Genomic DNA, 16,711 nt, shown 5'->3' with positions numbered 1-16,711 from the left:
TCATCCAGGTAGCATAGGTATAATAGTGGGCAGGTTTTGCATTTTAAAAAAGCTGTCTTCTCCCAATCTGCTAGGTAAATATCTGCGTACGATGGGGAGTATTTTCTCCCCATTGCACAGCCGCATACTCAAAATCAAAGTGTCTATATTGGTGTACAGTGAATCAATGTCGATGGAGAATAAAAAGGTATTAGATGGAATGGTGAGTGATTTGAGTCTGTTAACGAAAGCATAAGTATCTTTGATGTAGCTGGGGTGTGTTTGAGATAAAGGGTTGATATGATGGTCGATATATATATTATATACTATTTTGTATGACTCGGAGCTGCAATCGCTAACTATGGGTCTGCCTGTTGGTACTACGTGGGGTATTGTCCAAGATTCTGGTGGTTTGTGAATTTTTGGAAGTAAATAAAATAAACGGGGTCGTGGGTTTTCTGGACCCCATAAATAATTTAACTGTTTGTAAGAAATGATTTTGCGGTTATATAGTGAGTTTAAGATGTTTCTGATTATTGTTTGGGTGGTGGTTATTAAGGGATGAGTGAGTGGAATGTAATAATTTTTATTGTCCAATTGTCTGTTAGCTTCAATTAAGTAATTTGTTTTGTCCTGTAGTACAATTTGGCCTCCTTTGTCTGCTGGTTTGATGATGATGTCTTTTAAGTTTTTGAGATTTTTTATATTTTATGTTTTTCTGTGATATTGTTTTTGGTGTTTTTATGGTTTCTGTGGTTATTGTAGCTGGTGATGTCTTTTGAGATTACGTTTTTTATTTGGTCGGAGAGGTTTTCTATTTATGGTTCCCAGGTTGATGGTTTGGTAAATGGAATATGTGGATATTGTAAGTTGTAGTTAAAATGGTCCAGTAGTTTAATTCTCCAACGGGTCCAGGGGACCGGGCGTCGGAATAAACGTAAGACCCTTTTCGAGGAGCTCCCCCTGTTCCTTTGTTAGCTTAAAATTTGAACATAAAACCATTACGTTTGTCGTATGGGGGGTAGGCTGTGATCCCTTTTCCCCCATTACAAGTTTAATTGATCAGTCCAGGTGGTTAAAATTGCTTTTGCTGTTGTTTCCGTCCAGTGGATATTGTCATTACCTACTTTAAAATAGAGGGGATTTAGTTCATTTAAAAAGTTGTACTTATTGCTTATGGTTTTATTTAGTTCCTGTATGAGTATTTTTTGGTTGTTGGGGAGTCTGTCTGAGTAGTTTATTAACGGGAGGTAGATGGTGGCATTTGGAAATTTGTTTTTTGCTTCTTTTACCATTATTTGTAATTGTTTATTGCTTGTTGTTATCTTGAGTTGTTTTAGGCAGTTATTTAGACCCCCTGAGAGAATTACTTGTTTTACGTCTGTTGTTGGTTCGATTCTTTTTTATTATTTCTGTCAGGTGGTATAGTTGCGCCCCTGGGAAGCTGTCCACCTGAACATTTTCATCCTCAAACGGTGGGATCCTGGATAGGTTTGAGTCTCCTATTATCTAACCTAACCCTAACCCTAACTGAGGACAAACAGTGATATGTTTAAGTTATTATCTATCATCATAAAACTATTTATTATTTCAAGTAAATATGTGCAGAAACACATTCACGCAGAAACACTACACTACACACACACTTATTATTAGATATATATTAAAAACTTCACATATTCCAATGCTCTTACCTGGCTTAAATTAACATTTTTCACTTTTGCATAAACCTTCAGGAGAGTTCCTCTTTCTGAGAAAAAAAAAACTTCCTGGTTCCCTGGTTCCTCAGGTTTTAATAACTATATTTTTTTCTGAATTAACATGAATACCATGTTAAAAAACCAACAGTTTTTCTGTTTTTGTTGTCTGGATCAAAAGTGAAAAAATTATCATAATCTGGTTAATGCAAAGTATTTTCTGTCATTATTGCATTTTACATAGTAGAATGAAGAACAACAGTGACAGTAAATATCAAAATAAAATAGAATAAATCAGATGTACGCACAACAACAACAACAACATTCTTCAGATCTGAAGTGATAAAAACCAGAGAGGAAACAATTTAAACCTCCCTTTTTCTCCCTCAAGCTACAATAAAACGTTTTATTGTGATTCCAGCTGTGAGACGTCTTTGTGTCTGCAGAGAACTCACCGTGAACGAGGATCACAAACACCACGGGCGGCCCCATCTTCTCCTGATCCTCTCAGAGTCACTCAGAGAAGAGATCAAGAGGAATGTGACCAATCAGGTTCTTTATACACCTGTCACCTGGCAACCACAACAACAACAACAGCAACATCATTATATCTACTCTACACGTTTAACACAGAAAGAGACACGACTGCATTACTTTTACTGCATGAAGCCGAGAATACTTGTGTACTTTTACTGCATGAAGCTTAGAACACTTGTATACTTTTACTGCATGAAGCAGAGAATACTTGTGTACTTTTACTGCATGAAGCCGAGAATACTTGTGTACTTTTACTGCATGAAGCTTAGAACACTTGTATACTTTTACTGCATGAAGCAGAGAATACTTGTGTACTTTTACTGCAAGAAGCCGAGAATACTTGTGTACTTTTACTGCATGAAGCTGAGAACACTTGTGTACTTTTACTGCATGAAGCTGAGAATACTTGTGTACTACTTGTGTACCAGTCAGATCAGTGTGCTGGTCTCTGTCTCCTCCTGCTGGCAGCTCTCACTGGTACACCTGTGTGGATGAATTAAAACCAAAGAAGAACAGAGGCTGTCACAGGGACACTTTGTGACACGGTGGCCCCTGACACTAGGGCCCCGGGACCTTCTCTCTGTGTTGTAGGGGTGTGCCATATCGTATCATTCGCGATTATACCGGTATATTTTTTTATGAGTAAAAAAAATGCATATCATGATATTAGCAACATTAGCACTTCTTGACGTAGTGGCGTAAGGGTTTCCCATTAATTACCTAGACTGTGGCGGCCCGCCAGAGTCTCATGTGCTGCGCTAACATCACATTTCAAGCTACTGAAAGTATATTTACACTAATCATATTAATTTATTTTGTGTTGTGTTCTGCTCAGCAGAGCGTCTGTCACCCCTCAGTCAGTCAAAACCCGACCCACCTCACACACTTACACACACACACTTAATAAACAGAGCTGCCCTCCCTACCTGTCTGTATCATCCAGTCCCTACATCACCTCTCCGTGTGTGTGTGTGTGTGTGTGTGTGTGTGTGTGTGTGCACGCCAAACTAAATTCTACCAACCTGTCCGGGCTGTCAGAGATCCAAACAAACTGTTGCATTATGCCAAAGGTAAACACTGTGCCGCACGCGAGACCCGTCACTTTTTAAATGCTCCCGCTGGGTAATGGAGGGACCAAATACGCGACGCACCACGGTGGATTTTCGGTGAAAGAAACGAGGAGGGACTTTTGGCCAGCAGGTCGGAGATCAGGGTCCCTTAAACCAACACTTTGGCCCTCTAAAGCTCACAGCAATGACCTCTGAGACACACACACTCACACACACACAGCAGCACGTCAGCTTAGCGAGCCGGCCGTATACACGCGAGATAACGAGATCACGTGATAATCCTGACCATACGGGAGACCGCAAGATCCCGTGATAAACTCTAAACTCTATTTATACAGTCTATGGATAAACTGTGTGTATAAAGTAAACAACAACAACAACAACCAACAGCTTACTTTGCTTCTCTGAGGTGAAAGATATGTTGATCTGACCATCTATCCTTATGAAAACAATATGTTATGTCATAAATGATTGTATGATGTTCCACTTCAACAATCAGTCTCTTGTCGTCCGTGTCGCCGATCCTCTGAGACCCTTTCATTGATTGATTGATTGATTGATTGATTGATTGCTGATCTGGTGCCCCGGTCATAACATAACGTTGATGTGAAATAGTTTTAGGCTGCATGAACTGCGTATTGTGTTTTATTTTGAAAGGGGCGGAAGTGTTTTATGCTGATTCTGAGTCTGACTTCCTGTCTGGTGATCTGCTCTGTTGAGATTCACGCGGTTTGGCAGCGTCTCGCAGAGAAATAGAAGTCCTAGCTAATGCTCGCGTAGAGACGCTGCTGAGACGCTGCTGTAACGTTACACTACGCGCCCGGTGGAAACGCTCTCATTGATTAGAGTGTTACCTATTTGCAACGGCATACGCGATGCTGACGTGACGCTGCAGTAACGCGCCCGGTGGAAATCAGGCTACACTCACAACTCAGAGTTCTGGGGCCTCATGCATCAACGCTGCGTACGCACAAAAACATTGCGTACGCTGTTTTTTCCGCACACGCCGCATGTATGAAAAGTGAACTTGCTGTGAGAATGTGCGGACCGCTCCTCAACCTTTCGAGGTGCAATGAGAATGTGCGGTGGCACCGCAAAGTATTGTTTGGCAGAAACTACTGTCTTTTATGCTCTATTTAAAACGTGTTTCATATCTAAACTAGAACTACACACAACTGGCATTATTTTTATAGTTTATAGCTCGCGTTTTCCACCGTCAATAACCCGTTCTAAATATAAGGGGATAGATGATTTTCTTTCATCTATTTTCATATTTTAGACTTCACCTGCGTACTGCTGCTAACTTGTGCAATGATAGTATGTTGAAGTCTATATGTTTTGATGTTAAGATTGTATATTTTCTTAAGTCTATATATTCTGCTATTTCCACTATTTGTATATATGCCGAATTTCCAAAAAAGTGCTTGTGATTCTGATTATGGAGCGCACACCTTTTTCACAGATAACCTGCCTTAATTACTGTGTCAAAGTCCCGATCGCCGACTGTTTCCCCTTTGGTTTAAAATGGAGATGTTAAAGCTGCAGGTGCACAGATCCCTCTCCCCAGAGAAAAACGTGTGTGGGAAATCCTTCCCTTCAGAATAAGCCAGGTGTGGTGCATATTTGATCCCGTATATGATGTTTAACTGGGACAACAAGTTAAGTGTGGCTTATAAACTGATGCGTAAAAATGATTTTGGCATGGATTACGCACTGGCAGCTCTAACGGCTCTGACCTCGTTCAATAACAGTGGTGTTTAGAAGGAGCGTGTTGAGGGACCTTCTGTCATGGTGCAGCTCTCTGGTCCGGCTGGTTAACAGCCACAGTGACATCTTGTTGCTGATCCCAGACCTGAGGCACTAGAAAGCTAAATTTTCCTGCCTCCATCCCGGAGATCACCATGTCCACCTCGCTGCAGTGGCAGTAAGTTGGTTTGTTGTTGTTTTGTCGTTAATCAGCGGGCATGCCGGCGATTTATAGTCATTTGCGTATTAATTTTGGGGAGGAGGCGGGGCGTGGCTGGTGGCTCGTGCATGTGCGCTCAGTTCCAGCTGATTGGGATGTATCACGGAAAGGTGCGCTACACCTGGCGTAAGCACAGTTTGATACATGTGGAGGTGAGTTTGCGTACGTACTTTCCTAGTTTTGGGAGTACGCCATCTTTAGTATGAAAGCTGGCGCACTCTTTGATACATGAGGCCCCTGAGCAGGTTCAGTACAGAAACCTTTCTGGTTCACAGAGTCCCCACATGGCACACTGTCATCAGGTTTTGGTCCCCACAAGATGATTAACACAAACACACACAAAATGCATGAAAAGGTACGTTTGCCGTGTATTTATTAATATAATAATAATAACAATAATAATAATAATAATAATAACCAGATTGCAGTGTAACCTTCAGTCTGAGAATCTATTGCAGAGAATAATCACAGTTATAAAAATATCTTTCTTCACGTCCACAAAGTCGTTTCGGCTTTTTAAAAACTTTTATTTTCCCCGAATATATAAAGAAGAGAAAGAGCGAGGACCTGGGGAGATTATGAGGATGTGATTTTCCACTGCAGACTTTCATCATATTGCTGATAATTTAAAAACAATATATCAACGTGAGATTCATATCGTTTACATAAGTGTTTTATGTTTCAGAGCCAGTGTTGATTTAAAACAAGCTGCAGCTTCATTAATCTGCTTTAATCTACGTAATTATGACACATTTTATTGTTTATTTTATTCTCCAGTTTCTGGAACTTGATGAAATTTTCTTCAGTTTTTCGGAAACAGTAAACTCTCATAAGATCAATTATTAACTATTATTATTATTATTATTGTTGTTGTTATATTAATAATAATAGAAACATCTCTACATTTTTAATTAAAAGCTGAAACTTTTTGTATTTAAGAAAATGAATGTACGCCCAATTTATTGTTAAGATTAAAATCTGAATTATTTTCTCCTCAGAAAATGTCATGACGCAACATGTTGCCTTTTGGAGGGATTTTGTTAAAATATATATTTTTATAACCTCAAAAATATTTGAACAAAAAAAAATCAGAATTTGTATCAAAAAAAATTTTTTTAATAAATAATGATTTTTAAAATTTTCTGAAATATTTATTTTCCACAGGAATGTGTGGCAATGACATATTTCTGTATCAACAGGAGAATAAATGTAAATATTGTGAATAATGAGAGAATATGCAGCAGAATTATGATTATGATCTGCAGCAGAAAAACACGCCGAGAGGAAAAACAAACAATGAAATAAATGGAATGGATAATGGATCCTCTGGAGCAGCTTCATGTCACTAATCGGGATCTTTATATTCAGATATATCTTGTGAAGCTCAGAGAGAACAAGAAGAGACGAAGACTCAGAGAAACATCTCAACTCTCTTCACTTAAATCAAGTCAAAGTGACGATCAGCAGCTTCACTGAGCAGCTTTTAACAGAAAATCATCATGAAGCTGCAGGACCATTTTTATTTCTGCCAGAAAATGCATAAAATAATCAGATATTATGAGCCAGTCTGTCGCAATTATGAGATATAAATCATAAATAAGGAGATTTCCAATCACATCTATGAGTTTTTTTAAATTTAAATTGTGACATTTCTCAACATTTGCTGCAAAAAAGGATAAAAAAAACGATGGGACATTGACTAGATTATGATTTTGCAAAGTAAAATTATAAGATAAAAATAATAATATGACAGAAAATCATTTATGGCTCTCCAGGTCACAATAATCAGCACAAATATGAGAAAATGAGAATGAATAACAACTTTTAATGTCAATCAAAATGTTGTGATATTAAAGGAAAAAGATCAAAGTCCAGATAAAAATGAGTTATTATGATGAGAAAAAATCACAACTTTTATTGCAAAAAATTACTTTTTTTTGCTGAAAGGATCATTTCTGCCAGAAAAATGCACAAAATGTTAAAATAACGTTAAAAATAACAAAATATTCAAATATATTCTTCAGTCACAATAATGAGAGAAATTATGAGATAATGAGACATAACGACTTTTAATGCAAATAAATCAGATTAAAAGAAGAAGAAGAAGATGGGATTATAAACATCTAGTTTCAAGTCATAGATATTATTATTCATTAATAAATTATTATTATTATTATTATTATTATAAGATGTTTTTTTATTTCTATTATTCAAACATTGTGTCTTTTCTTGGCAGAAATGAGTTTCATGATAAAACAATTACGTCTTTTTGTGCTTTTGTTTAAAATAAAATCCTCTTGATGGATTTTTTTATTTTTTATCGACTCCCTAAAAAATAAAAACAAAAACTGAAACATGGAGTTTTAATCTCTTCAAGGATTCATTTGGAGAAACAAAATAATTATAATATCATAGAACAATATAAGATTTGATTTTACATACATTTCTCTCCCTCCGCCTGTTTCTGGAGTTTAAGGTAACTGATGAGTCAAAGTCTCTTATTTTGAAATACTAAAATAGTTCCGAGATCCCGTCCCAACGGGAAGTCTCTTATTTTGAAATATCCGGTTATGATTGCATGTCGAAATAAAAGCTTCCAGTCCGTCTGACGGTCCGCTTCCTGTCCACGGCGTGTTTGTCCTCTGCACGCCATCCAACATGGCTTCCTTCCTTTTTCCCAGAATCCTCGGCACCATTAATAAAGAAAAAAGATCTGTAAGAAATGAATTCTCTGCATAATCAGACCAGCGAATATTAATCTGTTATTTCCTCCTCCGGCCAATAACGATGTCTGACGCCTCTGTTCCCCCCTGCAGCCGTGTCCGTGGCGGCAGTGGTGGCGGTCTTCTCCTCTGTGAGTCTGAAGGCACTTGATGTCATGGCGGAGGGTGACCTCTCCTCCTCAGGTCCGCCGCAGACCGACAGACAGACGTCAGAATAACATCGGAAAGTATTTGTCTTTATAAAACACTGCCGGTCCGCCAGCCGTAGAAAGTTACAGAGAGAACGACGTTTGTCCGTCGAGCTCGTGGTACAGTACAGCTGATTTGGGGGGGATGGGGGAGGGGGGGGGGGGGGGGGGGGCTGGGGGGGGGTCCTCTTTTTTCCGACTGAGTCCTGTGTGTTTTTTGTTCTGTGCTTTGTGGCGCCGAGCTGACGCCAAAAGGTCCCTGAGGTTCACGGAGAGAAGACGTCCTGTGGATGGTCCAGCAGGGGGCGACTGCACCGCTGCAGGAGGAAGTCTGATTGTATAGAAGTCTATGAGAAAATGACCGCAGTAATCATTGGAGAATTAAAATGATCTGCGAGGTTCCAGAATAGTGTTGCGATGCTTTTATTTTGTCTTGGAATCGAGCGTTGCGGCGGTTAGCAACCCTTCTCCATTACTTTTGATTTAGATAAAAGACGTTTATTAAATTTAGAAAGTGCAACGATTACTTAGAGGACTTCAAACTCAAAAAACATTTTCACATGTTAGCCTCATGCTTCATTGCAGCGGACAAAAGAGTTCAGGAAGACAACGGAACATGTTAGCATGTTAGCGTGTTAGCGCCCCGGGGTCAGTGAGGTCTCTGAACGTGTTGGTGGTTTGAATCTGAAATAAGCTGAAGAGATGTTCATTCTGTCGGTAAATACTCCACCGGTGAAGTTTGGAGTTTCTACGTGTCCTTAAAAAGTTACAAATACAAACAAGATTAAAAAAAAGATATGCCAAAAAAACCATGTAAAATGCCCAAAAAAAAAAAATTACCAAAAAATAGGCACAAAATGAAACAAAAAAGATGTAAAATGATCGAAAATGACACTAAATTTAATGAAAAATGAAAAAAACAACATAAAATGACCAAAAAAATACATGAAATGACAAAACCCCCCATAAACTTACCAAAATAAACATAAAATTGTTAATAAAAACATAAAATTACCCCCCCAAAAAAAGGCATAAAATGACCAAAAAACGACAAAAGGACAAAAAAGAGGCAATTAAAAAAAAAGACAAAACAAAGCAAAAAAAAGAGGCTGAACGAGACGTTAAACACTAACAGGAACTCTCTCTCAGCCTCCAGTAAAGTTTCACAGATCAGGTTAATAAACTGATTATCAGGCGGTTTAGCTGTTAAGCTAGCAGTAGGTACGTGACGTCATGTGATCGAGGTGTTGCTGTGCTAACACTTCAAACATCTTTAAACCTCATCAGTGAGATCATCCTGCTGAACACAACGTTTGTTTCTAAATGATCCAGAATACATCAGAAAGTATTTAGAGCTTTAAAATGAAGTGATCATTTATAATCTCCTGCTGCATGATGGGAGATGTAGGCCGTCACTGTCTCCGCTCTGGTTCGCTCCTGATGACGTTTGTTTCTTGGTGATAAAATGAAGAGAAGGTAAGCCGCAGCTAGCCTGATGCTAAGCTAACTAAATCGTCTCTTCCTCCGTGAACTTTGGACCTTTTGTGTCGGCCATCTTGGTGGGAAGTTGCTCTGACTGCTTCTTTGGTAGTATGGGGTGGGTGGGGTAAAGGGGGCGGGGCTAAAGATTCAAAGGTCGTGGCGTCTCACAGAGAGGGGGGGTCACCTCTGCCGGCCAATCACAGCTAGGCTCAGAGTGACACACAGCTGCCATATATGGGGCGCTGAGGGCGGGGCAAGAGACCTTAGATCTGAAACGAGAGAGAGAGAGAGATGGGGGGGAGTAAATCATTTTAAAAACAAGAACAGCATTAATTCACTAATTCAAAATGTATTTTAATCTAGATGGAAACTGTTATTATTGTGTTGTTGCAGGCAAGGGCCTAAAACAATAATTATGTTGCTAGATGCCGACGACCCCCTAATTAAATGGTTAATATGATTGCAAAGTCGCCTGTTAACTAAATAGTGAATCTGTCTAACTAGAAATTCTAAATTAAAAAGACAGTTTGCAGAATCCAACCATTAAATTATAGCCATTTGGATTAAATGTTTAGGAATAACTGGTCAACACTGAGCACACAGCATAGCAGAAAGTAGACTAACTTTAGTTCAGGTAACATTATTTGACTGGTGAGTTGTGGCACCTAGCAGTAGGACGCTTTATACAGGTAGGCACGCACAGGTTTGAGAAGGGCGAAACCAAGTCTCAGAGCGGGAGAACGTCACTATTTTTTACTGCTAAATTGAGAAAATTTACCACATTGTCATGTTTATAAAACTTAACATTCATTATAAATAATTATAGTATCATATTGGGAGGGTTGCCACCCACCCTCCCCCCTAATTTATACCTATGGTTGCAGGGAACAGAGTGTCAACATCAGACCAGATCCACTTTGCTTAATTAACAAGACCATGGGCACCATCAGATAACTGGTTTAACTGGTTTACTCTCTCAGTTCCCCATAGTCTGCTGACTGATCTGAACTTCAGCTGTTTGTTTTAACTACCGGTGCCCTGAATGACTTTCAACTCTCTCTGAGGATCAATACAATCAGAACATATTTTTCAATTCCGTACCTTGATTGCAGACTTTCCTGCAACTGTTTTTAGCTTTGGTCATTTTAAACAGTATTTTACTCATTCATTAATCTTGTCTGTTCTCTGTATTTTGAATGTGTATTTCTGTTCTGTCTGTTCATGAACCTCAGAGCCTCACCAGTGTAAATCACGTGGTATAATCGTTGGGGGCTCTGGAAGCCGTTCTCCCTCCTCGTGGCTGATTGAGCCTCAGTGTATCGTTAGAAAACACTAAGACAAGTTTGGTGTTAATCAGAAGAATTGTTGCAGAGATGTGCAGCACTTCCTGTTGTTCCTCTATAACTCACACAATTTTTGGATTTTAACAATTCTTTGGATAACTTTTAACCTTTAAGTCAGATAAATATGGTTTAACCCTAAAAAATTCTAACAAAAGGTTTCTCATTAGTTTACAGTAGTATCAGATGTACTTTCAAACATACTAAAAGTTTACCAATATTTTACTCCAAGAAATGCCCCATTTTCAAAATCTCCAGGTCTTTAAAATGACCATTACTCCTTCTAGTCAGGCGGCTGAGCTAAATAAAGGGGACACATCGGACAAAAGCACCACATTTTTTCCACATGCTCTCCATCACCATAAGTTTGATGGGAGCCACTTCATCAAGATTGCAGATCAGAGATGGCAGGGATGTAAAATCTATGAGAACCAATATATCTTCCAAGCCACTCAGAAGGTCAATCTTGGTGTCAAAATCTACATTTTCTGGGTCAAGGAATCATTTAAAGCTATTGAGAATATCACTAGATGATTATTTGATCTAATAGATATGTTCATTTTGGCAATGTTTTTATGTCATTTCCAACTCATTAATATAGGTCATATACGGTACATATATTCTGAAAAATGAATAGCATGCATAAATTTAACTGAACGTTATTAGCTTCACTCGTATTATTTTTTACGTTTACAACCACAAAGATCTGTGCAGTTCCAGTGAGCCTTCTTGCATGAGCACCTTGCATCACAGCCACTTTACAGTTTCCCTTCAGTAATTATTAGGGCCACGGGGCAATCGCACCGAGCACTGGCCCCAAGAGCAATAGCTGTAGGGACCAGTGCTCGGGGCTCTTCCGGACATAATTTCGTCCCGCTAATTATATATCAAAATATGCGGTTTGATCAGGATCAGTGTGCTATTAATTTTCTGAAAACTGCCTAAAATTTTGCATTGAAGTGAATGGTACGGACGGAGAAAAAAATGAGCGAAAAGGAAAAATAATTGGAGACTTTCAAACGTCTACTTCTCCAGCATAATTTCACATAGAGACTCCATTTACCACCTAACCCTATTAGATGTCCTTAATAACATACTTAAAGTTTACCAAAATCTGACCACTAGAAAAGGTGTCATTTTCAAGATAGGAAGGAAGCCGCCAAACACCAGGCAAAGCCATATGAGAAAGGAGAAATAATGATAATAACTAGAAAATTTCCTCTGGTGAAATTCTGAAAGGGCCACGGGGGCTACTGCCAGTGTGTGTACACTATGATAAACAAGGAGCACACCTACAACAAGCATTCCTTTTTTTCAGTATTTATTTATACAGCAACCTATGCCCTTTAACCTCAAAATGTGTGTGTGTGTGTGTGTGTGTGTGTGTGTGTGTGTGTGTGTGTGAAACATGTGTATCTGGAGGAATGTGCGTGCTCATGCGCGCATTTGTGTGTGTAACAAAAATCACATAAAGGTGTATGTATGTGTGTGAAGCATGTGTATCAGGAGGAGTGTGCGCGCTTACGCGCGCGTGTGTGTGTGTGTGTGAGTGAAGCATGTGTATGTTTGCTATAAGGGATATTTTATGCCAGCGAACTATACTAAAACAACTTAACCACGTCGCCTGTGCAAGCATAAAGACTGATGAATAGGCATGCGTACAGGCACGCATATTGCGAGTACACCAGATAATGAAGGGTGACGGGTGAAAAGTGTAATGCCACTTGCGAACGTAGAGGACGCCTGTGCGCACGCTCGTCTCAATGTACAAATAATCATTTACTTTATGATGACAAATTTTGAGTTTAACAGCTGCTTCACTTCACAATTAAAGCAATCCATGTATCACCAAGAGAGACTGACGAGACAGTTTAGGCTATTTCAAGTCTACACATGCACACGTTAAGGCGTCTGAAGCATTGGCTTTAGGACAATAACACACAACGCCTATAACGCCTGTACGCCTATAACAGTATATCAGGACCATTGCTCAGACGCCAAACTGAGGAAGAGGCTGTGCGCATTTATGCACGAGGTCCGCTGGATCATCAGGACCCGACAGTTATTCATTTTCTATGTTCTGCAGCATATCTACACAGATCAGCTGTTACACACAGCAGACGCGTAGCCAGTAACTGTTGGGCACTGGCCTGCCCATTTTACTCACTGGCCCACCGCGCCAAGTTTGATAAAAACATATATGTAAGAAAGGAAATAAATGTATAATTGTATTTGTTACCCTGTGTGGGATGAGCACGGGTGGTCATTATATTTGCGGCTCGCACCGCGTCGTGCTTTATTTCTCACAACGGCTGGCAGTTCAACCTTAAACAGTACAAGTAAACACTGGCGTGAGACAACAGAAAGATTAAAGGCCAGTGTTGTGTCCGCACTGGTTTCCACACTAACTGGTTGTTAGTGTGTTAGCTATGATCAGTGCAGTTTCTGTTACATGTGAGCTGTCCGTGGTACTGAAACAACAATTGCCGTTAATGTGAGAATTCTGTCTGATGCAGGCCTATGTAATGTTATGTAATTGTTTTGAGTAGCACATTTTTTCGCACAGAAGCCAAATGCATAGGTGCCGAATTGGGTTAAACAGTGTAGATATAAGGTCTGATGGAATCATATTGTGAAGAGACTGCATTGTCCACATGGCTACTTAATATTAATCAACATAACGATGATGGCGTCTGCAGGCAGGTAAACCTACCAAACTACAGCTGATACGTAATGAACTGTATGTCCGCGCGCAAAGCTGGGAACTGTCTGTGAGCGTCGCACTTTACTATTATTATTTTTAAGTAGCTGAAATTATTTTAATTATCCCTTTCACCCTTGCTATCACTAAATATCAATTCAATATCATTAAAACCTAGAGAGGGAGAGAGAGAGAGAGAGAGAGAGAGTTAATTTGTTATCAAAAAAATAAAAACGGGCCTGAAAATAAAACTATCCTGACAGCTCTGTTGGGGCTTGGAGTTCATCTATAAATTCTGCTTTCTTATAAACAATCCTGTATGAAGCCGAGACTGTGTGTAACAGCTGATCTGTGTAGATATGCTGCAGATCATAGAAAATGAAAAACTGTCAGGCCCTGATGATCCAGTGGATCATCAGGGCCTGACATCTTGTGCGTAAATGCGCACAGCCTCTTCCTCAGTTTGGCGCCTGAGCAATGGTGCAGTCCTGATATGCTGTTACAGGCGTACATGTGTGACGCGTGTGTTATTGTCCTAAAGCCAACGCTTCAGACACCTTAGACTTGAAACAGCCTAAACTGTCTCACCAGTCTCTCTTGGTAATACGTGAACTGCTTTAATTGTGAAGCGAAGCAGTTGTTAAACTCAAAAATTGTCATCATAAAGTAAATAATTATTTATACATTGAGACGAGCGTGCACACAGGCGTCCGCTAAGTTCGCTCGTGGCACAGCACGAATGACCCATCGATATTTGATTTCCACACACACTACACAGCGTGTCTGTACGCTCATGTAGAATTGTACTTAACAGTCACACGGGTCTTCATGTCACGTATTTGAGGCATAGTTCACCCGTCATGCAGCCGTCACATATGCGTATGCGCAACAACGCGTGTGCAGCATCTGCGTAGCGCCTACATGACGCTCGTCTGTCCATTGAAAGTGAATGGAATTTACACGCTAACGTTAGAGGTCTGATGTCATCGCATAGGCGATGTACACGAGTTTTAGTATAGTGCTCTGGCATTAATTACCTATCTGGCATTATTAGTGTGCGCGGTTTTGCATGCATGTTAGTGTGCCTGCGTGCGTGTATCTGTAACTGTAATCTCATCAAATGATCAAAGGCAATCAGAGCAGAGCAATCAACGGAATTAACGGCAGCTGTAGAATGTTTCGACACAGTGACAGCAGCCAGAGGTGGACAGACTGGAATTTCTGGCCTCGAATAGAAAGCATTTTTGGGAAAACAATAATACCTATCATTGATCCGACTTCACTTTGAGCGTCCTGAGTTCTTCCTGAACAGCTACATATGTTTTTTGTGAAGAAAAATGAAGAAATAGCTTTGTTAGAGCGATCTGAAAAACTGTTAAATATGCTTTTCTACAGAAATCTTCCTGCGTTTTTAATATGGGAGCCAATGAGGCTGTTGGTGCGTGTTGGTGGCGCATCTGTGCATCCTACGCCCAAACTATAACTCTGACAGCTTTACGAAAGGATTGTGAGTGAGAATTTGAGAATTTTTTCTCTCCCACTACTCTGGCGATGATGACATCCATGCAATACACACCCATTATAATCTCACAATTTCTCCAAAAATGATCATGGTCATTGAACAGGGATTGATAAAAAACTATTTGACCTATCGAAACGTGGATTAATACACCGATACACAAGACTTGTGTCTACTGTTTAAAGTTTAAATGGAGTCTCTAGGTGAAATTATATACATATATATATATATATATATATATATATATATATTATAAGTAGACGTTTGAAAATCTCCAATTGTTGTTCTTTTTCGCGCATTTTTTTCGGCCGTCCCATTCACTTCAATGGAAAATTTTGGGCAGTTTTTCGCGACTTCATATTCCGTAGAGAAAAGGAATAGCACACCAATCCCGATCAAACCGCACGTTTTGATATGTAATTAGCGAGACGAAATTGTGTCCGGAAGAGGAAGAAGAAAAAATCCACAGTATAACAATAGTGCTCGGTGCGATTGCCCTGTGGCCCTAACAATGGTAAATAGCAGAAGACAACAACATTTAATAGCCTCGGCTACTGCTAGTATTCTGATTAAAGTAAATGATAAAGGTTTAAATGATAAATGATGTAGTCTAAACATGTTTTGCTTTGACACCATTAAAAAACAAAACACCAAAGAGTTTTATCAGCTCCAGGCATCGCTACAATAGTCTAAGATCAATTCTCTGTCTCAGACGTGTGGACTTCACACAGAGATTCAGTGACATAGCATGTGGGAGTTATGGGCCAAAACACTCTCCCCTCGGTTATAGCGCTGCCTGCTGGTGGACACAGCCCTGTGAACATAAATGTTTTTACGATTCAGGCTGCAGTTTGAGTTTCCTCTGCTGATTCTGGGATCGACCCAAAACCAGAATTCAGCCTGAGAGCTGAGTCCAGCCTACTTAAACAATCATCACAAAAAATCTCAGGATCTTTGTCGTCTGCACGGCGAGCTCGATGGCCATGCCCACGCTCAGGTTCATGTGAAGATCTGCAGGAAATGAAAGATGATTGACAGCTGCGGATGATGACTCACTGTTGGGGGGCGGGTCTTTACACTCGCCCTCCTCAATGGTGACATCATCAATAGCGATGTCTCCCTCGATGCCGGCGCCGCGGACTCCCTCCATCACCATCTGATACAAGAAGAGGACAGGAAGCTGACAACTTCACAGACACTGCAATTCCTGTGGCTGCTTCACAATAAAAGCCCTGTTGAAGTGTTTTAATGTGAAGGAGCGACAGCAGGAAGTAAACTTCAGAAAGGAAGTTGAGGAATATGTTGAAAAGGTTTTTATAAACGAACAGAATTTTACTTAAAAGACTTTAAAATGATGATGATCAGGAAATGAATTGATAAACTGATCGACAGATAATTAATTTAAGACTTCTAAAATTTTCCATTATCAGTCAGTATTTATAGTGAATATCTTTTAATATTCAAGTGTCCTGGAAGGCAGAATAAGTGGGCGGTGCCTGCTTTAGCGGG

General features: G+C 39.7%; 1 protein-coding gene across 1 annotated transcript in view; it reads right to left on the bottom strand.

The window, feature by feature from the left end:
• Nucleotides 1-9,545: 9,545 nt before the first annotated feature.
• Nucleotides 9,546-16,711, bottom strand: part of mdga2a (MAM domain containing glycosylphosphatidylinositol anchor 2a) — a 93,529-nt gene continuing 86,363 nt past the window's right edge. Inside the window, exons 16-17 of the mRNA XM_059352691.1 lie at nucleotides 16,259-16,358; nucleotides 9,546-9,911 (exon numbers count right to left, since the gene is read on the bottom strand). Coding sequence (XP_059208674.1) covers nucleotides 9,823-9,911; nucleotides 16,259-16,358 — 189 coding nt within the window. The 3' untranslated portion in view covers nucleotides 9,546-9,822. The remainder of the gene's footprint in view (nucleotides 9,912-16,258; nucleotides 16,359-16,711) is intronic.

Source organism: Centropristis striata, chromosome 16, assembly GCF_030273125.1.
Source record: "Centropristis striata isolate RG_2023a ecotype Rhode Island chromosome 16, C.striata_1.0, whole genome shotgun sequence".
NCBI classification, from domain to species: Eukaryota; Metazoa; Chordata; class Actinopteri; order Perciformes; family Serranidae; genus Centropristis; species Centropristis striata.
The sequence above is the reverse complement of the archived record's forward strand: the minus strand, read 5'-3'. Positions and strand labels throughout refer to the sequence as shown.